General features: G+C 43.6%; 2 protein-coding genes across 2 annotated transcripts in view; one reads left to right on the forward strand and one right to left on the reverse strand.

Moving 5' to 3' along the window:
* The window catches only part of LOC127004391 (histamine H1 receptor-like), a 302,097-nt gene that overhangs the window by 191,812 nt on the left and 86,010 nt on the right, over positions 1 to 24,275 (reverse strand). The window lies entirely within an intron of this gene.
* Positions 6,938 to 20,677, forward strand: LOC127004393 (L-proline trans-4-hydroxylase-like). Its single transcript, XM_050872039.1, has 7 exons — positions 6,938 to 7,050; positions 7,355 to 7,442; positions 8,714 to 8,906; positions 12,400 to 12,494; positions 15,164 to 15,341; positions 17,817 to 18,011; positions 19,936 to 20,677. The coding sequence occupies exons 1-7, from the start codon at positions 7,044 to 7,046 to the stop codon at positions 20,026 to 20,028; spliced, it is 849 nt and encodes a 282-aa protein (XP_050727996.1). The 5' UTR covers positions 6,938 to 7,043; the 3' UTR covers positions 20,029 to 20,677.

Here is a 24,275-nt window from a genome sequence, read left to right on the forward strand (position 1 = left end):
AGAGAGAGAGAGAGAGTGAGAGAGAGAGAGAGAGAGAGAGAGAGAGAGAGAGAGAGAGAGAGAGAGAGAGAGAGAGAGAGAGCAACCGTGCATGAAGTCGTAAATAAGAAATAAAATCTATTTCTGAGTCACACACACACACACACACACACACACACACACACACACACACACACACGATCTGAAACGAAAATTAGACAAACAAACAAGCAATCAAATAAGCAATTAATCAAGTAAACAAACAAACAAACAAACAAACAAACAACTCCCATCGTATACCCATGGCAGTCTAATTCTCTGGAGCGAAAAATTTCCTAGGTCCGTACTCTCTCTCTCTCTCTCTCTCTCTCTCTCTCTCTCTCTCTCTCTCTCTCTCTCTCTCTCTCTCTCTCTCTCTCAAAGGCGGTCAATTTGAGTTTTCTGAACACATTGAACTTATAAACCAAACCAATATCGAACTCAAAAGCAGACGAGGAAATTGAAGGGTTGGTGAGAGGAGACTAGGCGGAGGCGTATGAAGAGGCGGATGAGGATGAGAAGATGGAGGAGGATTTAGAAGGGGATGTGAGAGAGTCAGAGGAGGAGGAGGAGGAGGAGGAGGAAAATTATACAGGGATTACATAGGAGGGCAAGTACGGTGAAGCAGGAAGAGGAGGAAAAGTAAGCGAAAGAGAGTAAACGGAGAATGAATGAAGGAGAGGAGAAAGAGGAATAGAAGGAGGAGAAAAAATGTTATGGTGGTAATGACGATTTGATAATACTACAGAAAAAGGAGGATGCGAAAGAGAGAGAAAACGGAGATAGTGAATAAAGAGGAGGAGGAGGAGGAGGAGGAGGAGAAAGTAATGGTGGTAATGACGACTTAATAATGACGAACAGAATAAAGATTAGGAAAAAAAAGTAGAATCATCAGAGAATAACCGATATTGTGGGTCTTAGAGCGAGGCGGCATGCTGTAACGAGCGAGATTGCGTTTAGATGATGGTTTTTCTTCGTACAGGATAAAGGCAGATGAATGAGAAGCCTCCAACCTGCAGGAACCCACCCACGCTTGACTCACCCCCGGAAGGTTCAAGGAAAGATTACCCCAACATTTCCGAGAGACTGAACTGGATGCTGAAATAGAACGAACTTTTTTATTTTATTTTTCTTCAGACACAGTCACTCGTCTGACCTGAGATTGACGCTTCTGGCCTTTTTAAACCGAACAATAAGAAGGAGTAATAGATTAAGAGTAGGAGTAAAAAAAAACGATACTTGGATACGAAAATAAGCCAGGAGTTTTCAAGGTTAAAAAAGAAAAAGTTTAAGGATTGCAAGAAAATAACGAAAACATGAAAGCAGACAGATAATGACAGACAGACAGATACATTGGACAGGCACATCGAAAAACAGACACTTAAAGAGTCAAACAGAAGAACTAAGAAAAACAGGAAAAAACAGAAAATGAGACAAACAAACCGGGAGAAATAGACACAGACAGACAGACAGGAACACCGAACGACACACACACACAAAAAAAAAAAAACGACAGACGGACTTAGAAATAAAAAAAATAAAAATAAAATCACACTCGTCTGGACCTCTTCACCTCTTGGTCCGTCCTCGTCGTGGGTGTCTGTCTGCCTGTTCTTTGCGCGGCTGACTCACTTCCATATCGGAGGCAAAACAGCGTAAAAGAATCGTGGCGCTTCAGATCGCTGGGGCGGATGTAACACTTTTGTCCAAGAGTCACTGCAGCATCTTTAAGACCCTTCGGACGCTGTTTGCTCTGCTATGTGTCTGAGGGGTTGTTTGGTTCCCCGTCAACGGCTCCACTCACTCACGAAAGAAGGAAGAGAAGGAGGACGAGATGGTCAAGGAAAAGGAGGGGAAGTAGTAGTGGTGGTAGTAGTAGTAGTAGTAGTAGCTGTGGAGGTAGAGAGGAGAGGAGTAGAATAAGAAGGGGAAGGGGGAATAGGAGGAGGAGGAGAATAAAAAGAAGGGGGAGGAGGAAGAGGAGGAGGCTAAGAAGAAGGGGGAAGAGGAGGAGGAGGAGCACAAGAATATAAGGAGTTAGTAAAAATTTGTTCTATACGCCTCCACTAACGCTATATTTATAAATCCTTCTCGTGCCGATGTCTTTATTCAAACCAAACTTTTCTGACCTAAACTTAATGCTTCCCCCTCCTGCCATGCGCCCCCAGCGAAACCTAATTAATGTCACCCAGCTCAAGAGTTTCATCCACTTACAAACTCCAGCCCTTCAAGAGAACACAAGTTTAGGCATAATGCTTACCCGTATAAGACAGGTTTCTCGATCCATGCATAATTTCCGTCATGCTCCTTTGCGCAGATTATAACTTTTCTTCTTTATTCTGAGAAGGGGAGTAGAACTGAACTAAAGGTACTAGAACTTTTATAAGGGTACTGGAAATTAAATAAGAGGACTTGAACTTCTATAAGGAGACTAGAACTTTTATGAGGGGACTAGAGCTATAGGGGGGAGACTGTAAAAAAGAGGCTAGCACTGTAATAAGATGAACTTTAATAAGGAGACTAGAACTGTACGGCATAATCGAGACAAGGCCGAGATTCCTAAAGTGAGATCCCTGATTCCCTGGACAGAGATCGGATCCCACTGAGACGCCTAAATCTCTCCTATCTTCAACCAGTAAATCTCGGATCGAAGGACAAGCAGCTGGACGACAAGATGAAGTAGGAACACAAAGAAACACAAAGGAAGAACAAACAACAGCAGACATGATGGTCATTACGAGGGTGTTTGTGACAAGCTACACTAACTGTCTAATCAAAGGTGGAAGATGAAGGATAGCAAAGGCGAAGGCTCCTCCCCACCCCCCCCATCCCTCAAGCCAAAGCTGGCAGGAAAGGAAAAAGAACCATGCAGCGTGGAAAAACTGCATGGAAATTATGAAGGAAAGAGGAAAAAACTACCATTACTGCTACCACTAACCGGCGATAAAACGGACAAGGACACCAGTATTCGAAAGAACTTAACGTTATTACGACAATGAGTAATATCTTAGTTGGTGCTTGGATTCAAAATACTCGTCTAAAGGAGGAGGAGGAAGAGGAGGAGGAGGAGGAGGAGGAGGAGGAGGAGGAGGAAGGCGATCAGTAAAGACGGGAGGCAAATGGGAGTATCCTGGAGGCGATAATGAATATGCTAGATAAAGGAGTGGGACGCTGAGGAGGATTTATAGGATACGAGGAGAATGAAGATTTATAGGATGGGAGAATGAATAACCGAAGAGGAGGAGGAAGAAGAGTAGAAGGAGGAGGAGGAGGAGGAGGAGGAGGTGGAGTAGGAGGAGGAGGAAAATGAAGAGTAGACAAAGAAAAATGAGGAGAGCAATAACGGAAATAAGCAAGTAGAGGAGATGTTAATAAGGAGGAGAAGGACGAGGAGGAAAAAGATAAGCAGAAGGAACTTAACGAGGAGAGCAAGAACGGAAATGAGCAAGAAGAGGAGGAGGCGGAGACGGCAGAGGTAGTGCTTGTTAGCCACGTCAAAGAAAACAAGAGCGAAAGGAAAATATAAAAAAAGAACACATCCAAGAAGGCGAGAGACAGAAAGAGGTAGAGAAAAGGAAGGAAAAAGAAGAATATTGGACCAAGGCAAAAACTAAGGTTAAGGCAGATGATTCAGAGGAGGCAAAGAAGGAAGAGTAGGAGAAGGAGAAGGAGGAGAAGGAATACGAGAGGCGGGAAAGAAGGAGGTGGAATCAAGAAGGGCAGAGGTACGCAAAGTTGTAATGAGGTTCACCGTCATCTCCCTTTTCGGAACTTTTAATAAGCTTTATCAACATTCGGGAAAACTCTAGTTACCGGAGAAGCCACATGGAAGAGGAGGAAGAGCAGGAGGAGGGGGAGGAGGAGGAGGTGAAAAAGACGTTGGAGGAGGAACAGGAGGTAGTAGTAGTAGTAGTAGTAGTAGTAGTAGTAGTAGTAGTAGTAATAGTAGTAGTAGTAGCTGTAAAGAAACACAACAGCTAACACGAATACATATCATTAGAACGAGCATTGTACAAATTAATTCAAATCGTATTATAATCATTCCGTTCATTTACCACCATTTAGATGCTGAACGGCTAAAACAACGCAAAAATTAATTAAATAGCGAAAAAAAACGTTCAATATTTGTTTTAGGGGAGTGGACGAGGCGAGGAGGGAAGGAGATTGCAAAACGAAACTATCTACCTATCTATCTATCTATCTATCTGTCTGTCTACCTTTATCCTTTTCCTCCCTCAGAGCTCATTACTGTCGCACGGAAACCATTATCAGGCAATATCACGCGTTAGTCTTTTAATCGAAGAGTTCAGGACCAGCTCGAATTGAAGAGCGGTAGTGCTGAGTGTTTTTATATCCGCGCTGTTTGGAATGTCGCATGCACTAGCGATGTGCAGTGTGTCGATACGAAGAGAGGCAGACAGATGTACGAAGATAGACAGGCAGACAGTGAGATAAGGACAGAGATATGGATACGAAGATAAGAAGAAAGACAGATGTACGAAGATAGACAGGCAGACAGTGAGATAAGGACGGAGATATGAAGATAAGAAGAAAGACAGATGTACGAGATAGACAGGCAGACAGTGAGATAAGGACGGAGATATGAAGATAAGAAGAAAGACAGATGTACGAAGATAGACAGGCAGACAGTGAGATAAGGACGGAGATATGAAGATAAGAAGAAAGACAGATGTACGAGATAGACAGGTAGACAGTGAGATAAGGACGGAGATATGGATACGAAGATAAGAAGAAAGACAGATGTACGAAGATAGACAGGCAGACAGTGAGATAAGGACGGAGATATGGATACGAAGATAAGAAGAAAGACAGATGTACGAAGATAGACAGGCAGACAGTGAGATAAGGACGGAGATATGAAGATAAGAAGAAAGACAGATGTACGAGATAGACAGGTAGACAGTGAGATAAGGGCAGAGATATGGATACGAAGATAAGAAGAAAGACAGATGTACGAAGATAGACAGGCAGACAGTGAGATAAGGGCAGAGATATGGATACGAAGATAGGAAGAAAGACAGATGTACGAGATAGACAGGTAGACAGCGAGGTAAGGACAGAAATATCTAAACGAATGGGTAGACAGGTAGTAGAAAGGTATTAAGAAAAGATATACAGATAGACGGTTAAATGTTAGATACACCGCAAGACGGACAGACAGACGGATAGATAGATAGACAGAGAGGCACATACAAACAGACAAATCGACAGATAGATAGTGACTGATAGACAAAACCTGATATGCAGAAAAATAGTTAGATTGCTTTAACTGATCAATTTACTGACACGTGCATAGCCAGACTGTCAAACACGGAACGTTCATCAGATTGGTACGGAAAAATAATAGATGAGAAAAACGTTTAAATGGCCAAAAAGAGACAAACAAGAGACATCAAAAAGTATTATAGATGACTTGATCAAATGTTTCTGCATATAAAACACACACACACACACACACACACACACACACACACACACACACACACACACACACGAAACAAAAATAATACGTAAAATAGAAAAGTCATAAAACCACACACACACACACGCACACACACACACACACACACACACACACACAAACACACACACACACACACACACAAGAGAAAACAAAAATACGTAGAATAGAAAAGTCATCGTCACACTCATGTCGTTTTCTCTAATGATAATCGAGCGTGACCTTGGGATAATTAGAGACTGAATGGAGGAAAATTCTAATGTAATTGAGATAATAGGATGCGAGTTTGCGACTTTTATTGGCAGGGAGGACGAAGGGTTACGGTGGTGGTGGAGGTGGTGGTGGTGGTAGTGGTGGAGATGGTGGTGGTGGTGGTGGTACAGGTGGAGGTGGACGTGAGGAGAGGAAGAGAGAGGAGGAGAGTGTTGTGGAAACTTAATACAGATAGTAGAAGAGGATGGAGAGAGAGAGAGAGAGAGAGAGAGAGAGAGAGAGAGAGAGAGAGAGAGAGAAGATAACACCACTAAAGATAACAATAAAGATAACACGGAGAGTTCTCATAAAGACCTCGACGAACACTCCTGGCAACGGTGAGAAGGAAGAGGAGGAGGAGGAGGAGGAGGAGGAGGAGGAAGTAGAAAATATGGTTGAAGAGTTGGTAGAAGGGGACGAAAAAGAACAGCTACAGCAAGAGTAAGACGTAACGAGATGCACTAAATAGATACACATTAACAAAAACAATATGAACAAAATACCAATTCGTACAAGAGGTAGGAACGAATCAGATATAAGAACACTGACAATATGAACAAACCAGCGATAAAAACAAGAAGACGCCCAAGAAGAACAAAAAGATACAGAACAATAAATAAAAAGAACAGCAAGAACAATGAGAAGAACAAGAACAACAAAAATTACACCTAGTAAAAGAGAAAAATAAGCACTAGAAAAGCGAAAAAGAACAATAAGAAGAACAGCAAGAACAAGAATAACAGGAGAACAACTTAGTGCAGGAAGAACACCAGCGATATGAATAGGAATAAAAGCAATAACAAGAACAATGAGGACGAGAACAAAAATATCAAACACATAATAGGAGGAAAAGAGAAAGAGGAGAAGGAACAAGAACATTAACGAGAACGAGAACAATAACAACAAAAACAAGACTTAGTAAAGGATAAAAAACGAGGAATAGGAAGGAACAAGAACAATAAAAGAAGAACACAGAGAACAAAAGCAATATAACCAAAGCAAATAAAGTAAGAAAAATACGAACAGCTGTGGTCGTAGTAGTAGTAGTAGTAGTAGTAGTAGTAGTAGTAGTAATAGTAGTAGTAGTAGTAGTAGTAGTAGTAGTAGTGGTGTTGCCAGCGAACGAGAAAGGGGTAAAGCTGCTGATAATGAAAGCGTTGATAGCCTCTGCAGTGACCTTGAGGGTGCGAGGCCACAATATAACAGTGTCTGGCGCCGGTTATTGCCAGTCTCGCGCTGCCTCTCGCCCGTAACTGACGTAGAGCTTCAATTGCACTCATCGCTTTTCGTTATGGCAGGTCAGTGAACGGCGGCAATATCGGCTAGTGACGCAGTGTTCTATTTTGATCGGCTTATTGGGTCAATGCTTTGTTAGTTAATTTGTTTGTTTTTCACTCCTCAGAATCATTGTTTCTCTGTATTAGTAATTTGTCATAATATAAGATGCATATTTTTTACTTGTCTGCGCTTACCACACTCCATCCTTCCCTGACTCAATATATTATGGCTCCTCCTCTTCCCTCTCCTCTTCCTACACTTTATGCTGCTAATGCTCTTACTCCTCCACTTTCTGTCACCCTCACCCTCCCCTCCCCCTGCCAGACTCGGAGTTCACGTACACGCCCGGCGCCTGGCGGGTGACGGAAGCGATGAAGAAAGCCTTCAACGAGAACGGCTACATCCTTGTCAGGTGGGGATCAAGATGCTGCTGCTGCCGCTCCTAAACATCTACTACACGATTACTGTACTACTACTACTACTACTACTACTATGCTGCTGCTACTACTGTTACTACTACTACTATGCTACCACCACTACTACTACTACTACTGCTACTACTACTACTACTATGCTACTACTAATACTAATACTAATAATAATAATAATAATAATAATAATAATAATAATGCTACTACTACTACTACTACTACTACTACTACTATGCTACTGCTGCTATTACTATTACTACTACTACTACTACTACTACTACTATGCTACTACTATTAATAATAATAATAATAATAATAATAATAATAATAATAATAATAATAATAATAATAATAGCATTGATAACTAGAAACCTCCTGGTCGGTGAGGTCACACCAGCCGCGCACGTGTCGGTTGCCCTAATCTCAGCCCCCCCGCCCCTTTCTGCCACGTCCCGGTGTGGCGTCCGGTGTGCCTCGCCTGTGTGCGTGCTCCTCCGTATAAACATTATGCGCGAGTGCCATTGAGTGGATGCAATGGAGGAGGTTCTAAGATGACATTTGGAAGAGAGCGGCACTGTATGCTTAACCCGGCGTGAAGGAGACGGAAATGCACTTCCATTCAATGCACTTCCATTAGTTTCCTTTTCTAAAATGTCTGTGAGGCTGTCCTACGATATTTCATTCATATGATTCAGATGTTTTCGTGTGAAAATATGGCAGAGAAAAAGACGTTGCTAATTCTGATTTATTTCCTGCAAAACAAAGCCATTCATTTGCAAACCTGGCAGCCCCAATATCTTCTTGTCGTCTGCATAAATATGATGCAAAAGGTGAGTGAAATCACGCACCAGTGATATGTGACCATTCTAGTGATTTGATTAAACTTGTGTATCAACTTTTCAGCTTCGTCTGTCTCGGAGTGATCGCAATAACATTGTATGATTAATTTCTATTTGTTTTTCCGTGTAATCGCCTCCGGTCTTTGTGGGCGGGGCTTGGCCTAGAAAACACAACAATTCAGTCTCATGAGTGTTTCTGCGTCACCAGGAAAGGATAACATCTCTCTCCCAGTTTTCTTTGACTTACAAAGACAGGCTAAGCCCGAAGGAAAATTGAGTTATCTCTTGATGGTACATAAAACAACACTAGAGCCTCAAGTAAACGTTATACTTTACATGCATTCATCGCGTCCATCTCGTGGATGTGTTTCAAGTTGGAACCACAGCATCCCATAGTCTCCTTCGTCTTGCAGGAACATGTTCAACCAAGAGGAGGTGGCCAAGGTGCGCACCGCCCTGGAGAACCCGAACGGTGTGCAGCGGTACGCCTTGAAGCGTGCTGACGGCTCTGACCGCGCGAACCGCCTTGTGCTATGGAACCACCCTGGGCGCGACGTGACGGGGGTGATGGCGCGGACGGAGAGGGTGGTGGGCACGGCAGAGCAGGTGGGTGGGTCAGTGGTTGTGGAGACGAGGACGTGGATGAAGGGTTGAGGTGGTGAGGCAAAGGGCAGTGAGCTTGATGAGTGGGTGGGTAAGTAGTTAAGGAGACTGGGACTTGGGTGAAGGAATGAAGTGGTACAACAGAGGGTGGTAAACTTGGTGGAGCAGGTGGGTGGTTGAGTGTGAGGGCGAGGACGTGGGTGAAGGATCGTGGTGGTGAGAGTGTGGGTAAGAGGATGGAGAGAGAGGGTGAGGATATGAAGGGGCAAGGGAAAAGGTGAGGAAATTAAGTAGTGAGCGGAGGGATGAAAGATCGAGAGAAAGGCTGCGATTGTGAGTAAGAAGGCAAGGAAATGAGAGAGAGGCTGAGAAGGTGGGGGAATGGAGGAGGTCGCGAGAGATTGAGAAATAAGTGAAGATATCGAGGAGGAATGAGAGTTGATAGAACGAGACGATACATAGAAATAAGGACTTGATTGTCGGTGAGAGGGTGAAGGAGAGGAAGGAAGGAAAGAAGGAGGAAAAGGTATACCAGGATGTGACACTGTGTGGGTGGGAAAGAGTGGTAGAGAAGAGTGCAAGAAAAGACGAAAGATATGACTGGGAGAGAGTGCGAAAGAGGACGAAGGGATGAAAAAGAGAAATGAGAAAAAATACTTGCGAATAAGAGCGGGAAGATGAGAACAAAGAAAAATGCGTAATAAAAGGAACAAGGAAGTAAATAAGACATAAAAGAGAGATTGGGCAGTGAGGAAATGAAGAAAAAATGTGGAAAAATAGCGCCTTCTCTTTTTTCCGCGCTTTTAAAATCTTTTCATTCTACCTTTTCTTTTATTAGCGGAGATTTCTTAAATTTTCTCGCTCCCTCTATAAATTTGCTGTATATTTTTTTTTCTGTCCACTTCCCATTTTCTTTAACAACGACCTCTCATCTCTGTGTTTTCGTCTTCTCTCCTCTTCTTGGGTTTGCCTTCTCTTCCTCTTCTTTGTCGTATTCTTTCTCTTTCTTTTCTTTACTCTCTCTCTCTCTCTCTCTCTCTCTCTCTCTCTCTCTCTCTCTCTCTCTCTCTCTCTCTCTCTCTCTCTCTCTCTCTCTCTCTCTCTCTCTCTCTCTCTTCTTTTTCTTTCTTTTCTTTCTCTCTCTTGTTTCTCTTCTTCTTTCCCTTCTTCTGTTCTTTACTCTCTTTTCTTCTCTTTCTTCTATTCTTTCTCGATTTTCTCATTTTCTTCGTGTAAATTTGCTACATATTTCTTCTGTGTTCTCTATTCCTCCTTACACTATCCTCTCATTCTTTTCCTTCCATCTCTTCTCTTCCTCTCAGCGTCTCTTCTCTTTGCCTTCTCTTTCTCTTCCTCCTCCTCTCACTGTTTTCGCCCCTCCTTCACTTCCATCTTTCTTTCTTTCCTTCTCTCTCAATTTCTCTCTCTCTCTCTCTCTCTCTCTCTCTCTCTCTCTCTCTCTCTCTCTCTCTCTCTCTCTCTCTCTCTCTCTCTCTCTCTCTCTCTCTCTCTCTCTCTCTCTCTCTCTCTCTCTCTCTCTCTCCAGATAAGTCGATAACATATTAACTATAAATATTTCGGCCTAAACACGCTATTTCGTTCAATTTATGTGTTATAGGCTTAAGCTGCCATGTTTAGAGAGAGAGAGAGAAGAAGAGAAGTTTAAAGCCTAACAAACGCCCATTAGCTAAATTATATCTTAGTTAACACGACATTACCCCAACCTCTCTCTCTCTCTCTCTCTCTCTCTCTCTCTCTCTCTCTCTCTCTCTCTCTCTCTCTCTCTCTCTCTCTCTCTCTCTCTCTCTCTCTCTCTCTCTCTCTCATAAGAAGTGTTCATTATCGCCTTACATAAATAAACTTCTTCCACACTCCATCCCCGACACTGGAAACTTTCTCTCTCTCTTTCTTTCCCCCTGTTTAATTTAGGACCCGGCAAGACGAAGGAAAAGAAAACGGAGCGGAGGAAGATTGAAAAGGATAGAAGGATGAAAGGAAAGAAGAAAGAAATTGTAGGAGAAGGGAAGTCAAGCAGGTATGTAGGCAGAAGAAACGAAGATAGGAAGATAGGAATTAAAGAGTAAAGCTAAGAAGGAAAGAAAGAATTGATTGAGATAAAATGGAATGAAAAAGGTGGGAGAAAGGACGGAAAGAATGGATGAATGAATGAATGAAAAGAATATGAAATGAAATGAGGAATAAAGAAAATAAATAAGGAAAGGAGGAAGGAAGAGGAGTAAGTACGTATGGGAGGAGAAAGGGAAGGAAAGCAGGAAGAAAAGAAGGATGAGAAGAGAGAATGCGTGAATGTATTTTGCAGTGAATCAAAATAATGTAAACAGAAAAGAAATAATGAAAGTAAGTAACTCAATGATTAAGAAAGAAATATATGAATGCAATCAAGAAGAATCGAAGGAATAAGAAAATGAGAAGAAATGAGACAGGAGATTTGAATAGCTCGCAATGGCTGATAAAAGACAGGGAAACAGCAAGTACAAATGTTAAGTGTAGATTGTTATCCAGTGTTTTGGTAATCAAGTGTAGATTCCCTTATGTAATCACCCTCCTCCTCCTCCTCCTCCTCCTCCTCCTCCTCCTCCTCCTCCTCCTCCTCCTCCTTCAAGTGTACCAGCCGTCACTTTGCCGCATCCTCTCACACACACACACACACACACACACACACAAACACACACGTACACAAACCAGCCCTGACATCGCCTCTCCAGCCTTAAGAGGGAGACAATTTCATAGTTCAAAGGCGAAGGAAAGAAAGGGGGTGTTGTGTTGTGTGGTTATATCACCTCCTCCTCCTCCTTTTCTCTCTCTCTCTCTCTCTCTCTCTCTCTCTCTCTCTCTCTCTCTCTCTCTCTCTCTCTCTCTCTCTCTCTCTCTCTCTCTCTCTCTCTCTCTCTCTCTCTCTCTCTCTCTCTCTCTCTCTCTCTCTCTCTCTCTCTCTCTCTCTCTCTCTCTCTCTCTCTCTCTCTCTCTCTCTCTAATCCCTACAGTGTATTTACTCACCTCTTTTTCGCCTCACCCCCTTCTCATTTTTCTTCCCTCCTTTCCCTCTCTCAAGACCCCTCCCCTTCTTCCTATCCTCCTCCTCCTCCTCCTCCTCCTCCTCCTCCTCCTCCTCCTTCTCCCTCTCTACATCACTACAAATCCTTCTTTTCTTTCTCATACCTTATGTTTACTTAGAGTTATATAATCCGCGACCTTTTTCCTTTTTCCCCTCTTTCCTACTTCCCCCGTCTTTCGTTTTGCATCTTCTGTCCTCCCTCTTCTCCTTCTCCCTTCTTTTACCTCCCCCTCACCTGCCCTCCCTTCTCTTTCTACCGTTTTTCTCCATACACCTTTCATCCACCATGGCTTCTCCCATATTTTCCATCTCCTGCTTTCTCCGTCTCTTGCTCTCCCTTTCCGGTACCTCTTCACGCTCACTCTCTCTCTCTTCTCCCTTCTAGTACCGCCCCTTCACCTGCCTTCCTTCCCGCCACAGATGCTGGGCGGGGACGAGGTCTACCACTACCACACCAAGCTCATTATGAAGGATGCCAAGATAGGGGGTACGTTCTGCTGGCATCAGGACTACGGGTGAGTGAGGGAGAGAGGGCGAGGGAAGAAGACGGGGAGAAGGAAAGAAGGAAGGAGGGAGGAAGGGAAAGAGAGGGAGATGGAGAGGAAAAGGGAAAAGGAGAGAGGAAGGGAAGGAGGCAGGAAGAGGAGAGGAAGAGAAGGAGAGGAAGATGGAGAGGGAAAGGAAAAGGGAGAAAGGGAGGGAAAGAGACAGGAAGAGGAAAGGAATAGAAGAGGAGGGGAAGGAGAGGGAGATGAAGAGGGAAAGGAAAAGGGAGAAAGGGAGGAAGGAGACAGGAAAAGGGAGGAAAAGAGAGAGGGAGGGAAGGAGGGAGAGGAAGGGAAGGAGAGAGACATGGAGAAAGGGAAAGAGAGAGAGGGAGGGAAGGAGGCAGGGAGAGGAGAGGAAGAGAGAAGGGGAAGAAGACATGGAGAGGGAAAGGGAGAGAAAGAGAGAGAGAGAGGGGAGAGAAGGAGACTAGGAGAAGGAGAGAGGGAGGGAAAGAGGAAGGGAGAAGGAGAGGGTGAGGGAAGGAAAGGGAGACACGGAGAGAGAAGGGGAAATAAGGAGTAATAGTTAGATGGGATAGGGAGGGAAGACGGCATGGGAGAGGAGAGGGAGAGGGAGAGAAAGGAAGAGAGAGAAAAGAGGAAATAAAGAGGAATAGATAGATGGGATAGATATTGTAATGGCCAGCGTTCTGCGTCTCAGCTTACAAGTCAATACACGTAGATAGATAGATATATACAGATAGACAGATAGATAGATAGATAGATATACAGGTAGATGGAGAGACAGTGTGTGAGTTTAAATGGAAGGGAGGGGAGAGGTGACGAGAGAAGGAAAGGAAAAATGAATGGAGAGAAAAATGGAGATAACGGAAAGGGGTGACCTGTGAGGGGCCCGGCCAGGCACTCCACCACCACCACCACCACCACCAACAACAACAACAACAACAACAACAACAACAACCACCAACAACATTACTATCTGAGCTCCACCATCAACACAATCATCAAGCTTTTTTTCATTAATCACCATATTTTTTACCACCACCACCACCACTACAACCAAACCCCCACTACCACAACCACCGCCACCACCACCACCACCACAACAACAACCACCAACACCAACATTACTACCTGAGCTCCACCATCACCACAATCAGACTTTTTTTCATTCATCACCATACTTTTGACCACCACCACCACCACCATCCTCACCGCTTCATAACACCATTTCAACATCACAAACATCAACATTACCATCAACACCACTCTGCTACTAAAACTTCACCACCACGAACACTTTCATCACCACCTTCACCACCACCGCGGTCATCACCATCCCTGCTAACACATTTTCCACTTCATCACCACAACTGAATAGGACAACACGGTCAACACCAATTCCCGCCACTTATCCCTCCACCACACACTCTCATTTTCTTCTGCAACACCAAAAACTGAACGCCCCCTCGACTCCATCACCACTATCATCACCACCACAAACACCACCACCAAGCCTCGCACAAGTAAACACCTAATATATTTCAGACACACTACATCAGTATTTTCATCTCTCACCGCCACCACTATCATCACTGCCACTAACAACATCATTAACAACAAAAACACATCACAAACTCACGTACACACAAACCTAACGCAGACAAACTCACTTCAAGATTTTCTACTCTTCCTAACTCCTCTTTACTACCACCACCACCAACAACAACACCACTACCACCACCTCCACCACCACCCCTAGTAACAAAAGCACACAAACCTGACTCAGCAAAAACTTCAATCTTCCCTCCCTCCCTCCATCACCACAACCTCTACCACCAGTAATAAAACAGCACCACCACACACGCCTTTAAGATCGGTAGTCCCATCTGTCTGCCCGCCCAGCACGACCCTCTTGAGGATACAGAGCAGCACGGGGCGTTAGGAGAAGAGAGAGCAGGGACACGCAACTGTGGGATGGAACTGTCTCCAGAAATAGCCTTTTAACTGCATCCAAATGAGTGTGTGAGAGAGAGAGGCAGAGGGACAGACAGAGAGAGTGAGTTAGCAGTTGTTTTCCATCCTTTCGCTTCCTTTTCTGCTTGCCAAAATAATGAAACGGATTAATAAACAAACTAGTTCCCCCTAACCTCAGTTCACGTTCTCTCCTTCCTCTCTCCACTTCCCTTACTCACTTTTCTCAACTCCCTTCATCTTCTCTCTCCTCTCTACACAAGTGAAATGCACATAGACACTGTTCCCTTAAGCAAGAAACATGCGTACTAAATTCCCTTGCCTCTAATCCACTTCTCATGTCCATATTTTTACCAACAAAATGCAAACAGATAGTACTGGTCATTTTCACCTTCCCTTTACATTTTCCATAAAGGCGGCCTCTGCCACAAGTGCAAATACTTCCCCAACAACTATTTTTCTTTTCCCTTCCTTTCTATGAAAAACATCGCACCACAAGTACAAACGCTTCTTCCCTTTCAACAATTACTAGTATGGGAATGGTTCTCTCTTTCCTCTGCTTTCTTTCCCATCAAACACACACATCCACAGCTACATTCCCCTCCCTCCATAATAGGTATTGGTATAGAAATGGCAATGTCTTCTGCCTTCCTTCCCATCAAACACACTACGCAACAGGTACCAATTCTCGTCCCCCTCAGGTACTGGTACAAGAACGGCTGCCTGTACCCCGACATGCTCTCGGTTTTCATCCCGATGGACGACACCGACAAAACCAACGGGTGCCTGCAAGTCCTGCGAGGCTCGCATCGCATGGGCCGCGTCAACCACAAACTCCTCGGCGAGCAGCAGCAGGCAGAACCCGAGCGAGTGGAGGAGGTGAGGAGGGAGGAGGGGATAGATTGCTGAGGTAGCTATGGTGGTGATAGCGGTGGTGACGGTGATAGCAGTAGTAGCGGCAGTAGCAGTAGCAGTGGTAGTGACAGTAGTAGTAGTAGTAGTAATAAGTGGTAGTGATAACAGTAGTGGTGGTGTTGTAGTCAGCGAATGTTCTGTTGACACACACACACACACACACACACACACACACACACACACATACACACACACACACACATACACACACACACACACACACACACACACACACACGGAAAGGAATGGAAAACACAGATACGACGATTAATATTTCATCAAGGAACGTTAGGAGGAGGAAAAGTTTCCGAGACACCCCATTATCACCACCTCCACGACCACCAACACCACCTTCATCATCAATTCCACCACAACAACAATGCCGCCTGTCTCCTGCTTTTCCACTATTCTCTCTCTCTCTCTCTCTCTCTCTCTCTCTCTCTCTCTCTCTCTCTCTCTCTCTCTCTCTCTCTCTCTCTCTCTCTCTCTCTCTCTCTCTCTCTCTCTCTCTCTCTCTCTCTCTCTCACACACACACACACACACACACACGCACTTTTTATTTCATTTTTTTTACCTGTTTTTCACTAATATTCTTCCCAAAAAATCTTTACTGAACGTCCTTGATTTCATATTCCCTCTCCTCTTCCTCTCCTTCCTCTTCCTCTTCTTCCTTTTCCCCATTTTCTCCCTTATCATCCTCTCCTCACGCCCCAACCAGCACCATCATCATGACCGCCAAGTCTCATCCGTCTCTCTCTCTCTCTCTCTCTCTCTCTCTCTCTCTCTCTCTTTTTACTGCCATCAGCCACCAAATCCCTCACAACAATCACCATCACCACCAAATCACCTCCATCCATCACCACCGTCACCACCACCACCGTCACATCACTTCAGTACGCCGGCAAGTTCCTGTCACATGGATTTGTCAAGATGAAAGGTGATTGAGACTTCTTCTTTTACTTTCCTTCACGACGCGCACCACATTTTCATTTTATCTAAGCTTTTATTTTCTCTTATTTTCTCCGTTCCTTCAACAACAACCGCCTTCAAACACACACAGACACACACATTGCTGTCTCTTGTTTCCTCTTCGTCTGCAGTCTTCCTGTCTTTCCTGTCTATTCGCAGTTAACAAGCCCTTGAGATTCTGTTACGGTCGTTCTTCCATAATCGTCTTCCTGCTAAATCCCTTTCCTCATCTTTCATTCTTTCATAACGCCACTTGTCTACCCTCATCCCCCCCCCTCCCTCCACACACACACACACACACACACACACACACACACACACACACACACACACACACACACACACACACACACACACACACACACACACACACTCCTTTTTCCTTCTCTCTCGTCCACACTTCACGTTCATTCTTCATCTAAGGGCGCTTGGAATTCTGCCACAGTCTCTCGCTTGTCTTCTGCTTTCTTCTCTTTCCTCTCAAAATCTTTTCCCTCGTCCTCCATTCCTTCGCCCACCTTTCTACGCACATATACGTACGCATCTTTTCCTTTTCCTCTCATATCTACAATTTACCTTCATTCTGCATCACCAGGCGCTTAGAGTTTTATCACTGCGCCTCGGTCTGTTCTCCTTCCATTTAAAAGTTCTTGCCTTATCTCCCATCCATGCAACCATTCGCCGATCTCACCACAAACACAAACACACACAGACTTATCTTGTCTCCCCTCTTACCCACAGTTTTCTCCCATACTTCATCAGCAGGTGCTTTAATTAATCAGTGTTTCTTGTTTTCCCCCTACAAGAGCACTTTATACTTCCATCTTCCGCTTCCATCGATTCAGCAACTCGCCGATCTCAGGCCGCAAAAACGCTTCTTCCTCTCCTCTCTTATCCGCATTTCGCCCTCATCTTTCCTGAATAGGCTCTTAAGATGCTGTCAATCTCCCTTGTCTTCCACTGTTTTCCCTTCCCTTTCCTTTCCTCGTCCTCAACCACTACCGATCTCAACACAGACGCACGCTTCTTCGTATCCTATCGTATCCCCATCTCTTCCTTCTCCTTCTCATCTTTCCTGAATAAGCTCTTAGAATCCTGTCAATCTCTCTTATCTTCCACTGTTTCCCTATTTCTCCCTCCTTTCCTCTTCCCTCATTCCCTCAACCGACCATAACATACACGTGCCTTTCTCCCTCTCCTTTTAATCCTCGCTCCCTCAACCTTTCTGTTTTCCCATCCCTCCGTTTTCCTCTTCCCTCATTCCCTCAACAGCTCACTGATTTTAACATACACGTGTGTTTTTTCTTCTCCTCTCAGTCCTCAATCCCTCAACCTTCCTGTTTTCCCATCCCTCTCTTTACCTCGTCTGCCATTCCTTCAAAAGTTCGCCGTTCTTAATATACAAAGGCGTTTCTTCCTTTCCTCTCAGTCCTCAGTCCCTCAACCTTTCTGTTTTTCCTCGTTGACAGGCTCACAAGATTCTCCTGCATGAGTACGTCGAGATGAAAGCCGGCGACGCTCTCTTTTTCCATTGTAACCTCCTGCACACCTCGGCCGCCAACACCTCGGACCGCCGCCGCTGGGTGTTTATCGTGGCCTTCAACAAGCGCTCCAACGACCCCTACAAGGACCACCACCACCCCCGCTACACCCCGCTGGAGAAGGTGAGGAGCTCGTCCGTGTGTGTGAGGGGGGGGGGGGTAATGTTCGTGTTGATGGTGTAATGATGTTGGCAAGGACGGTTTGGTGATTGCAGAGTTACATTGGTCGTAAGATAAGTGAATTCGCTAAGAAGATACATGAACGTGGTAATCAACGGAGAAAACATTAATCTTACCACGTCTCCAAGTCATATGACAACACTGGTTTTGAATGCGAGTCTTCAACAGTAAAATCAACTGGAAATAGCATCGCTGAATAATTTTGTTTGTAAGGGACTGGTATGTAGGCGTCATGTATGTAGAGACGTGTTGAATGTGTGGCGCAGTTCTTGTTCAGTTTGGGGTCACAATGTTTATGCAAAGTCAGGTTGTTTGGAGCTGACAAGGGCAGCCAGAGGTGTTATGCTGGCTTGTCAACTCCAAGCAACCTGGCCTCGTCTAAACATTGAAGACACCAAACTCAACAACAAACTGAGCAGCAATTTCAACATACACTCCAGACATCTCTATACACATGATGCCTATATAAAAGTGCCTTACATGTAGAGGCACGAGAAAATGAACGAAAAAACCAACAACAGAACATACATAGTAACAGCTCTTAGCCACTCTGTGATATACTGTTGTCGTTATATAATGCGAACCGATACAGTGAGAGTACGATAGAAATACATGACCTTTACCAAACGCGTAACAGTAGGCCCCACAAGACCTATTACAATGCGTCTAAACCAGTGGGACGATGCTGTAAGGTCAGTGTCACATTGAATATAAAAAACCAGTGAATACTCTGACGATGAGACACAACCCAGATGATGCAACACAACCCTGACCTTAACAGGCGAAACACAAGACCTGCAAGCCTCCGAGCCGTACTGATATTGCTTTAAGGTTAAGGAATAGTTGTATCGGCGGACCCAAAGCGGACCGTTCACTGCATAGCCAATCGGTCATCTGAAAGGACCCAAACCGCGCTGGTGGAGCAGATTCCGTATACCTGGACACACACACACACACACACACACACACACACACACACAGTCGAATATACTCTCCACCCAGGTCGCCACGGTCAGCCCTTCGCAGCCATATATCTCTCGGCCAGAAGCAGGAACTGAGGGGGTGAGTGGAAGGGCTTTGTGCATAATGCTTCAGCGGGGACTCGAACCAGGGATGATGTATTAGGATGTTCTCGTTAACCACTGTACTACTGAAGAGGGGGACGGAAGGAGAGGAGAGCAGGAGAGAGAAGACGAGAAGTGAAAATAGTAGTAGTAGGAGCAGAGATATTGATAGTAGTAGAAGTAGTAGTAGTAGTAGTAGTAGTAGTAGTAGTAGTAGTAGTAGTAGTAGTAGTAGAAGTAGTAGTAGTAGTAGTAGTAGAAGTAGTAGTCTCAAACATGACTAAACAATCGCGAGTCCAAAGTCTTGAGTTACCTGCACTCTCTCTCTCTCTCTCTCTCTCTCTCTCTCTCTCTCTCTCTCTCTCTCTCTCTCTCTCTCTCTCTCTCTCTCTCTCTCTCTCTCTCTCTCTCTCTCTCTCTCTCTCTCTCTCTCTCTCTCTCTCTCTCTCTCTCTCTCTCATACCCACACACACACACTTTATGGGAATATTTTTCACGATATATTGTGTCTTACAGGAACACAGACTCGCGGCCTCCGACCTTTTATCATTCCCATGTGTGACCTTCCCGACCTTAATATGACCCCACGTGACCCTCTCTGTCCCTGCGTCGTCCCCCACTGGCACGTGTCGTCATTTTACGTATAATCAACAGCATCAAAATAATAACAACTCAAATAAAAGTTATAATACGAAGAGGAAGGGGAAGAGGGAGGGTGACTGTGTGTGTGTGTGTGTGTGTGTGTGTGTGTGTGTGTGTGTGTGTGTGTGTCAACTGTACCTCTCCCTCCCCCCCTCCTACAGGTTCCCGACGCCGCCCTGCTGGAGTGTAACGATGTGGAGGACCTGGAGGGCAAGTGGTTTATGAGCAACGAGGAGGACACTTCCACATCTTAATCCTTCGTCATCCTATTCCAGATAAAACTGTTGCTCCTATTTTGATGTACTAAAAATACCAACACATTTAATAGTACTTTTAACACTAATTATTATTCCCACTAATACTAATGCTCTCCCTGCCGAAACTAAATCCCTAAATCTTTACTCTTCTTCATCCTATTGCAGCTAAACCTACTACTACTATTTTGATGTAACTAATGCTTAAACTATTTCTCCTACTCCTAAGAAAAAAAAACTTGGCGTAACAAACTCTAAATCTTCATTAACCTTCTTCCTCCTGTGCCTTTTAATCTTATCCTCCTCTATTTTCCTTTTCTTCTCCTTCCCTCCTTTTCGTGCATCTCCTCACATTACTCCTCTTCCCGTTCTTCTTCCTATTCTTCTCTGTTTTGTCGACCCCTCCTTCATGCTCACGAAAATCCTCTTCCTCTTATTGCTTACTACCTCTTCTACTGCCTATTAATTAAAAGGACGAAACAGACAGACAGACAGACGCAGGCAGACACACACACAGACATATGGACAAACAAAGAGAGAGAGACAGATGGGTAAACAAACAGACAACGAGGAACTAATAACATCTTCCCACTTCGCTTCTGTGTACTTCCCGTGAATAACTTTTTAATGAAATGCTAATGTTGTTGTTTCTCTCGTTGTGTTATTCGCCATTTCTATTTTATTAAAGTGCTTCCGGGCAAGTGAGGCGAAGGAAAGGGACGGCAGGTGAGGAAAGGAAAATAAAGGAAGAAAGGAAGAGGAAGGTGGGGGAAGGAAGGGGATGAGGGGATTCAGGGAAGAGAAAGACAATGTGTGAGAGAATGGTTGGAGAGGAAGGAAAGACGAAGCGAAGGAGGAAAGGGAAACAAAGGGAAGAAAAGTGGAGAAGGATGAGGGAGGCCAGTGAAGAATTCAAGGAGAGAGAGAGAGAGAGAGAGAGAGAGAGAGAGAGAGAGAGAGAGAGAGAGAGAATGAAAGACATGCATGAACAAGGATATCAAGGAAGGGACGAAAGCAAGGAAGCAACTCAAGGAGGAGGAGGAAGAAGGAGATTGAGTAACGGAGGGAGCGACGGAATGAATGAGCGAGTACAGGACAACGAGGAAGAAATGAGAATGAAGAAGAATGGCTTACGGAGGAAACGAGCGAGTGAGAAGACGAGGGAGAGAGACACAGAGAGAAAGTAAAAGAGGAAAAACGAGAGAGAGCAAGAGGAGGAACGGTTGGAGGCATTATTAAGATACGACAGAGGAACGAAATAGTGAGGGAAAGAAAATGCAAAACACATGAAGACGTGGAGAAAATTAAGAGTGTGAAAACATAACGTCTTAGTCAGCAAAACAAAAGAAGTAAATTATACGAAAAAAACAGAGAAAAGGGAGAAAAACAAGCAATACAAAACTGAGAAAACTAGTTTGAAAATTAAACGACTTTGAAAATATACGAAAATTAACCAAGAGGAAAATGAGAAGAGGAAGAAAACAAGAACGAAGGAGAGAAGTAGGTAAAGGAGTAAGAGAATTAAAAATGAGAGGAAAAAAAGAGTTGATGACTTGGTAAACTAATAAAGGGAAGAGCAAATAAGGAAGAGAGAATGACAGATGAAGGAAAGAAGGAAACAGGTAATAAACGAAGGGGGGACAATAGTAAGATTAAGGAGCAAACGAATAAGGAAGTGAGGAAGAAAGAATTATTTGAAGCTTTGAGAAATAGATAAACAGAGCAAACGTGGATGGGAGAATGATAGGTGAAGGAAAGAGGGAAGCAGGTAATAAACGAAGGGGGGACAATAGTAAGATTAAGGAGCAAACGGATAAGGAAGTGAGGAAGAAAGAATTTGAAAAGCTTTGAAATAAATAAAACAGAGTATAAGGAGAATGATAGGTGAAGGAAAGAGGGAAGCAGGTAATAAATGAAGGGGGGACAATAGTAAGATAAAGGGGGAAAGAATTGTTTAAAGCTTTGAGAAATTGATAAACAGAGCAAACGTGGAAGGAAGAATGATAGATGACGGAAAGAGGAAAACAAGTGGTAAAGGAAGGCGGGACAGTACCAAGATTAAGGAGCAAAAGAAGAAGGAAGTGGGGGAAGGAATTATTGACGACTTAGATGAATGAACGGAAAAGCAAATAAGGAGGAATGTCAAAGATTAGTAAATGAGGAAAGCACTCAGTTACGAAGGAAGGAGTGACAGTGGCAAGAATAAGAGAAATTATTGATGACTTAGAAACGAGTAAACAAATGGAAATAAGGAAAGGATGACACTGATGAAGAAATAAAAATACTCAAAAAGAAAAAAAGTGACAAGTAAAAATAAGGAGATAAGTAGAACTATTATGAAAGAGAAAAAGGAATAAACAAGTATAAACGAATGAATTATTGATGACTTAAGAAACGGATAAACAAATGTAAATAAGGAAAGGAGGATGACATCGATGAAGTAATAAATAAAAGATAATTATAAAGAAAGGAAACGAAGAGTGGAGATAAATAAAGGAAAACTAATATGGTATAGGACGCAAAGGAAAGATAATACTGATGTTCTCTCTCTCTCTCTCTCTCTCTCTCTCTCTCTCTCTCTCTCTCTCTCTCTCTCTCTCTCTCTCTCGCACACACACACAGAAACAGCAAAAAACGCAAATAATGGAAAATTCAAACTGAAAATCTGATCACTAAAAGTATTCTCGCTCTCCCTAATAATTAACATGAGCTTTTATTTTCCGCGTTCATGGACATCTTTAGCTATAAATAACGCTTTGAATTAGATAAAAAAAACGTGGCCGTCACTGATAAAAAGTAATGCAAATAAACATTAATTTATAATCGCATATATATTCAGTTTTATGGAGTCGTTTTTTGCCGCCTGCACTGCCATCCGCTGGGTTTCATTTATCGTTAGCATGTACGCAACGTTTGTGTAAGTAACGTTGGTGGGTGTACATAACGTTTGTGTGTGCGTAACTTTTGTGTGGCCTTAACGTTTGTGTGTAAGGAACGTTTGTGTAAGCAACGTTTGGGTGTAGCCTTGTAATGTTTGTGTGCACGCAACGTTTTTGTGTAAGTAACGTTCGTTTGTACGTAACGTTTGTGTGTGAAGCCACGTAATGTTTGTGTTTAAGGAACGTTTGTGTGTAGCCTCGTCTCGTTTGTGTGTACGTTAAGCTTGTGAGTGGGTAACGTCTGTGTTTACGTAACGTTTGTGGGAAGTCTTGTAATGTTTGTGTGTCGCCTTTTAACGTTTGGATGTAGCCTTATAACGTTTGTGTATACTTAATGTTTGTGTGTCAGGAACGTTTGGGTGTAACGCTGTAATGTTGGGGAAAAAATTAAAAACTACTAAATAAGCGAAGTTCTGTTCCTATCGCCGCTGCAGGACCACGAACATCAAGACCACGAGGAAATAAAAATAGTCGTCTTGCTATGGATTGTTATTAAGTCCGGCAATGCGTTCAGCTTAACAGGGACACGCGAGGGAAGGTGGAGTTTGTCTGCTGTCTGTGTCGAGGTGTCGGCTTGTATTCCTGTCTGTGTGTGTGTGTGTGTGTGTGTGTGTGTGTCCGTTCGTTAGTATTGCCTGCCTCCGTGTCTTGCTGTGTGTGGGAGGGAGAATTTATCCGTCTTTCTGGTTTCTCTTTGTTTGCTTGTCTCTTTTTTTTTTTTGCCTATCTGTTTATTTATCCATCCGTATACATGCCTTTATCTGTCTAACTGTCTATCCGTCTTTCAGGTTCGTCTTTGTTTGTTTTGATCTTTTTTTTTGCCTGTCTGTTTATTTATCCATCTGTATACCTGCCTTTAACTGTCTAACTGTCTGTCTATTTGTCTTTCTGTATGTCCGTTTATCTGGGTGTTCATGTGTGCCTGTCTGTCTGTCAGTCTCAATTTGTCTGTCTATGTCTGTCTGTCTATCTGTCTGTCTGGTTGTCATTAGTGAAAGTCACACGACAATAAACATGCTGGCAAAAATAAGAGATCACATAAAATCAAGTTATTTAAATGGAGTAATTTGTTGCGACTGGATGATGAGGATGCAAATTATCTAATTATTTTTAATCCTAGCTATATTATCATTATTATTATTACTGTTATTACGATTATCATTGTCACCATTGCGTTTGTTGCTTTTGCTGTTGTTGTTGTTGTTGCTGATGTTGTTGCAGTAGTTGTTATTGTTGGCATTGTTGTTTCTGCTGCTGCCGTTTCTATTTTTGTCTCTTCCTCTTTATGTTGCGATACAGAGCCCGAGA

Source organism: Eriocheir sinensis, chromosome 28, assembly GCF_024679095.1.
Source record: "Eriocheir sinensis breed Jianghai 21 chromosome 28, ASM2467909v1, whole genome shotgun sequence".
NCBI lineage: Eukaryota > Metazoa > Arthropoda > Malacostraca > Decapoda > Varunidae > Eriocheir > Eriocheir sinensis.

Bases quoted from the DNA above. Each gene is read 5' to 3' on its own strand.
- LOC127004393 (XM_050872039.1), top strand. The intron at 7,443-8,713 runs GTGGGGATCAAG...TTCGTCTTGCAG, and splicing joins AACGGCTACATCCTTGTCAG to GAACATGTTCAACCAAGAGG. The intron at 15,342-17,816 runs GTGAGGAGGGAG...CCTCGTTGACAG, and splicing joins AACCCGAGCGAGTGGAGGAG to GCTCACAAGATTCTCCTGCA.